At 42.2% G+C, this 6,000-nt stretch overlaps 1 protein-coding gene across 1 annotated transcript in view; it reads left to right on the top strand.

The window, feature by feature from the left end:
- The window catches only part of dync2h1 (dynein cytoplasmic 2 heavy chain 1), a 557,731-nt gene that overhangs the window by 356,496 nt on the left and 195,235 nt on the right, over positions 1-6,000 (top strand). The window contains 2 exon segments of the mRNA XM_080731168.1: positions 1,153-1,313; positions 3,859-3,984. Coding sequence (XP_080587294.1) covers positions 1,153-1,313; positions 3,859-3,984 — 287 coding nt within the window.

Here is a 6,000-nt window from a genome sequence, read left to right as displayed (position 1 = left end):
AACAATTCAACAGGATTGGCTCCCTCATTGTATCACGATATATACGATATTTCCGAAATTTCCGAAAAGGCATATCGTGGACATTGTATCGTCTCGGCGATATTTACCACCATATCGCCCACCCCAACTGTGGCATGGTCTATTTCAGTTTTTCTCAAATGGGGGTACGTGTACCCCTAGGGGTACGCAGAGGTACTACGGGCAGTACTTGAGGGGAAATGGAAACATTTATTATGTTTAATGATAAAACATTGACAAATGTCTGTGAACTTGCTGCTGCTCCATAAAGCTTTAAACCAAATTAAGTACGAATTGTCCTGTTACTGAATAGAAAACAGGCTACTTTTATTTTAAACATATTGACATAAAAACTGGAATTTGATATCAGTATTTTCTGGTCAAAATGTTGTTCAGGAAACATTCTTAAGGTTAGAATATACAACTCATTCTGTGCCACATGACGGTTTTGACGTTTTTTTTCCAATAGCCCTGTGTGCCAATGACGGCTTATGACGGTTTTTGTGTTTTTTACATAGAAAAAAAAATAAAACATTTTTTCATTTTTTTTTATTTTTAAAAGATGTCAAAATGACCTGAGATCAGAGAGATGCTTTTCTCTGTTTGTGTGTTTGCTCCCTCGTTTAGCTGATTGAGAAAATGTGTGAAAATGTGTGTCCATTCTAGTGGATGGACACTTTTTTTCATTCAAACAGCTCTATCTCTGGAACCATTTGTCTGATTGACAAAATTATTTTTGCCACTGAATCACAACAACTGTGTCTGTTTCTGAGACCCCCCGCGGGGTCTGACGCAGAACCTATAGGTGGAGCTGGGGTGGTGGCGGGGCAGCAGCTTGCAGCAACAATGACTAACTACAGGGCAGGGTCTACCTATGTATTGTGGGTAGGGGGTGGGACACGCAGGTCCTATCCCCGCGGGGCGGAACACGCAGGTCCCGTCCCTGCAAGCGGCGCGCGCACCACCGAATGTTTCCCGAACTCGTCTGCATTCCCTTCGGTCCTTCGCTACATTTTGTTGATGAATGTGGGTACTTGGATTCAGCAATCAGGAAAAGGGCGTATTGAAGCCCAAAAAAGTTTGAGAGCCACTCATTGGTCTATTTATTCTTCTCTCTCCGCCCGCTCTCTGCAGGCATGAAGGAGCTGTCTCCTCCTCCTCTGAACCTGAAGCGTCTGTACGGGGAGACCATGGAGCTGGAGCCCGTGTTGATCATCATCTCCCCCGGGGCGGACCCCTCCCAGGAGCTGACGGAGCTGGCAGCCGAGACCGTGGGCAGGGAGGCCTACCACGAGGTAGGAGGACAAACACCAGGGGTGTCGCACCAAATTCTGGGCCCCGGGTGCTTTAACTATTGAAAAATAGCAGATATACAAGCTCACAGCGCGGCACCGAGTGCTGCGCTGCGAGCTTGTAGATCTGCTATTTTTGAAAAGTCGTGAAATGTGTGCAAGTGTAGAAAAACACATCAATACTGCAATGTAGAAAAATACAACGAGTAAAAAGCTGGTAATCAAAATGTAGTTGAGTAAAAGTACAACGGTATTGACAGAAAAAAATGCAGAATGTCCCGTTTCACAACTTATCATCCAAAAAAATACATTCACTCCCAGCATTGTAAGCTCCTGTCAGCCATCGTGGACACTTAGAACTAAATTCCTAAAGATCTCTTCTATCAGTTATTTGGGGTTTCAACTATATACATGACCTATATCTAATATTGGATTAATTGCAAACAGACCACTAGGCGGCGAGCTCAACCCGTTTGCGATGGTTTTTGAAAATACCATGCAAAAAAAAGAAGAGAAAAAAAAGAAAAACTAGTCACCAAGTGCATAATACATATTCCTTCCCAGCTGTGTCCTGGAGGCGTAAACATGAACTCATGATAAGGGTACAAAAAGAGAGATACGCATTATATGCAAATGATTCTTCAAACAGCTTCAAAATGAGCTTCAACGGTAACATATGCAAATGACTACCCACATGTGAGCATTCATATATTGATCTGGGCAGGGAGGGCTGTGCTTTTATTTTGAAGAGCCCATGCAGTACTTTGCACTGTGGTACATTATTACATATTTGCCCAGAGGAACAACAGGCCTGTGCTGTGCATATGATCAGGGGCGTCACAAGGGGTAGGAAAGTGGGACTGAGTCACCAGGGCCCAAGGTGGAGGAGCCCTAGTAACTTTAGCTATTGAAAAACAGCAGATATACAAGCTCACAGCGCGGCACCGAGTGCCGCGCTGCGAGCTTGTAGATCTGCTATTTTTGAAAAGTCGTGAAAATGTGCGCAAATCTTTGAATATATGTATTTTTTAAGTGAACATTTTGTAACTCAAATTTTGCTTCTGGGGGGGTCCCTGGAACTAAATATTTTGAGATGGGGGGTCCTTCACATGAAAAAGTTTGAGCATCACTGACATGGAAACATAGGTTTCTTGGCACACATTTTCACGATTTTTCAAAAATAGCAGATCTACAAGCTCGCAGCGCGGCACTCGGTGCCGCGCTGTGAGCTTGTATATCTGCTATTTTTCAATAGTTAACATTCATGGGGGGCCCGCAGTGAATCCTTGTACCTACCCAGGGCCCAGAATTTGGTGTGACGCCCCTGCATATGATTCATTGTGTGATCTCTGGCTCCATGTTTTAAAATGCACCATTGGGGAAATTCATCTCGGCTAACAGACTTTTGCTATTATGTCGAAGTTGAGTCAACTGCTCTGCTCATTTGCTAGTGAATTCAGCCATTCCCAATCTCTTAAAGGACAACTTTAGTTTTTTTCAACAAGGGTTCATATTTTAGATTGTAATTAAAGAATATAAAAGATGAGTGTTAAAATTATTTCATTTACTTCTTTCTATTGTTTTAGAGATTCTTATTTCAGTGGTTGGGGGCATGCGTACAAGGGGCTAAATATGTCATTTTACACAGAATAAGCCCATTCCCAAAATACAACGCAACCTTTCATGGTTGGATGTGACTTATGGGGGCTAGAAGTGTTACTGTAAATAGCAATAAAGAAACTGCTGGCTTATTGTGTCTAAAAAGACATTTAGCCACTTGTAAACATGCCCCATATTTTAGCAAGGTAAACGTGATAAAACAATAGAACGAAGCAAATGAAAACATTTTAACACTCACTTTTTCTTTTCTATAATTACAATCTAAAATATGAACCCTTGTTGTAAAAAAACAAAGTTGTCCTTTAAAACGTCAAACAGCTTTTCCGGTGGTTTACCGTAGACTGCGGCCTCTCGCACCCGTGAGTGATGCAACTTTAGCCTAGTTTTAACGCAACTTCCGTTACGTTATCCAAAGATTTCCCGTTCCGTCCAGACCAATGTTATGAAAACTAAAGAAATCTCGGATTCTTTGTCCAGATTGCGTTTTCGGTCAAAACAAGCCTTTTCTCTACAGACCATTACCAAAGCACGGGTGATCGCAGTTATAATTGATCTTTGCCGGGTGAAAGCCACGACCGAGAGCTTTTGTTTACATCTGGTCGCACGGTGTGTGCATGCAGCCGTCGAAAATAAGCTAAAAGAACTAAAAATAAACCCAGGTTGGCAGAGGGAGAGCAGCGCCCTAGGCAATCGGCACTGGGTGAAAAATGGGTTACAAAATTGTGTGATAAAAATGTAAAAAAAAAAAAGAAAAAGTTTATAATTCAAAATATTCTCCCATTGACTTACATTGCATGGCAAAACAGGTCTTTAAGTCACTCCTCTTTTAGAGCACAAACAAAGTTTGTCAATGTAGAACATTAATAACTGAAACACTGAAAATGTCAACTCTCTCTCTCTCTCTCTCTCTCTCTCTCTCTCTCTCTAGATCTCGATGGGTCAGGGTCAGGCTGATGTGGCCTTAGCCGCGCTCAGGGAATGTTCTCGTAATGGAGATTGGCTTTGTCTGAAAAATCTCCACCTGGTCACTGCCTGGTTACCGCTGCTGGAAAAGGTCAGTAATGTGTGTGTGCGTGCAGGGGCGGCGTCACACCAAATTCTGGGCCCCGGGTACAAGGATTCACTGCGGGCCCCCCATGAATGTTAACTATTGAAAAATAGCAGATATACAAGCTCACAGCGCGGCACCGAGTGCCGCGCTGCGAGCTTGTAGATCTGCTATTTTTTAAAACTTTTGAAAATGTGTGCAAGAAACCCATGTTTCCATGTCAGTGATGCTCACAGTTTTTCATGTGAAGGACCCCCAAAATTATATGAATTTGGCCACGGACCCCCATCTCAAAATATTTAGTTCCAGGGACCCCCCCGGAAGCAAAATGTATGAGTCACAAATGTTCGCTTAAAAAATACATATTCAAAGATTTGCACACATTTTCACGACTTTTCAAAAATAGCAGATCTACAAGCTCGCAATGGTTGCGAGTAGTTGCATGTACTTGCATGTTGCAAGGCGAATCATTGGTGTGGCTTGGGCTTGTCTCACATGGGGCAACAGTTTTAAGCCCAGACCACAATGGGGTCTGAATTGTCCAATTGCAGGGCAGGGCAGTTTGGGGATTTGGTTGCAAGTTGAAAGTGTGATTTAGCCTTTACACAGGAAGGAGTTGTAGGGATAGGACAATAAGTGATATTAGCGTTTATTGTGATAAAAAACACTCACGATAATCGTATCGTGGAGTTTTGATGTATTGTGAAATCGTCCTCCGTATTTGGTCACAATAATCGTGATATGACATTTTCATATCGTCCCATCCCTAAAAGGTAGTAGCTACAACCACAATATACCGTATTTTCCGGACTATAAGGCGCACTAAAAAGCCTTTAATTTTCTCAAAAAACTACAGTGCGCCTTATAGTCCAGTGCACCTTATATATGGATCATTCATTGACATTGACATTCCCTTTAGCACAGCTCCATCTGTTGGATGCATAACGCAACGGTAGCATCTATTATGTGCGCCTTATAGTCCGGTGCGCCTTATATATGAAAACAGTTCGAAAATAGACCATTCATTGACAGTGCGCCTTATAGTCCGGAAAATACGGTACTGTACATATGTGTAATGGACTCCAAGCCACTTAGTGTACATTGAGTGTAGGCTTCAGCCTGTTCTCGTCCTCTCGCCGGAAATCTTGTCTTCCTATATTTTTTTTTATTGGATGGGCCATCTCTCGGGCTATGGGAGGGAAATATACGACTACGCTGTCTGGGAGAACGGGTGTAAAAAAACAAAAACAGCATTGCCGTGTCGTCCAACAGAACGTTCTTTCTGCGTGCTCCAATCCTAAAATGTAAATATAATAACGTGCCTGCATGCGTGTGTTAAACGGTTTGAGAGTGAAAGTGTTTTTATTTTTGATTGATTATTTTATTAGACAAAAATGGAGAACAGTACAAGTATAATCAATAGAATTGAAATGTAGTACAGTACGAGTACAGTTAAACACCCCGCCTAAAAGGAACATCCCAAATAAGACGTTTTACGGTCTTTTTTTACGTTGGAAGCCCTTAGTATTTAATATTTAATGATCAAGTGTACCATTTGATTAAACTGCAGAGATACTGAAGTGCATTCATACAGTATATATGTATATTATTCTGAATAACAGTGAGCTACTGAAGTGACACATTAAATAACAGGTCGATTTGTATTTATACAATCATGCTGTTTGTTGTGCGAGAATGTATGTCAAACAGCTCATATAGGCCTATGAGAAATACATCATCTATGCAGGAATTGTGAGTGCGTGAGAAGGAGTGAGGAATTGGAATATGGCTGTCAGTCCAGTCGGCTTGATTCCTCTGAGTCTAGACCTGCATATACAGTAATCCTCTCCTCCTCACTCAGATGTGAGACTAATGCACGAGTGGATAGAGCGAGTGTGGAAGTATGGATATTGTAATTTTGTACCTAAAAGGTTGACTGGCAGTGGTGGGATTTGAACCCACGCCTCCAGAGAGACTGGAGCCTAAATCCAGCGCCTTAGACCACTCGGCCACACTACCACA

The sequence above is a fragment of the Nannobrachium achirus genome, assembly GCF_963921795.1.
Source record: "Nannobrachium achirus genome assembly, chromosome: 8".
Lineage (NCBI taxonomy): Eukaryota > Metazoa > Chordata > Actinopteri > Myctophiformes > Myctophidae > Nannobrachium > Nannobrachium achirus.
Note: the sequence above shows the minus strand (reverse complement) of the source record. Positions and strands in the feature narration are given on the sequence as shown.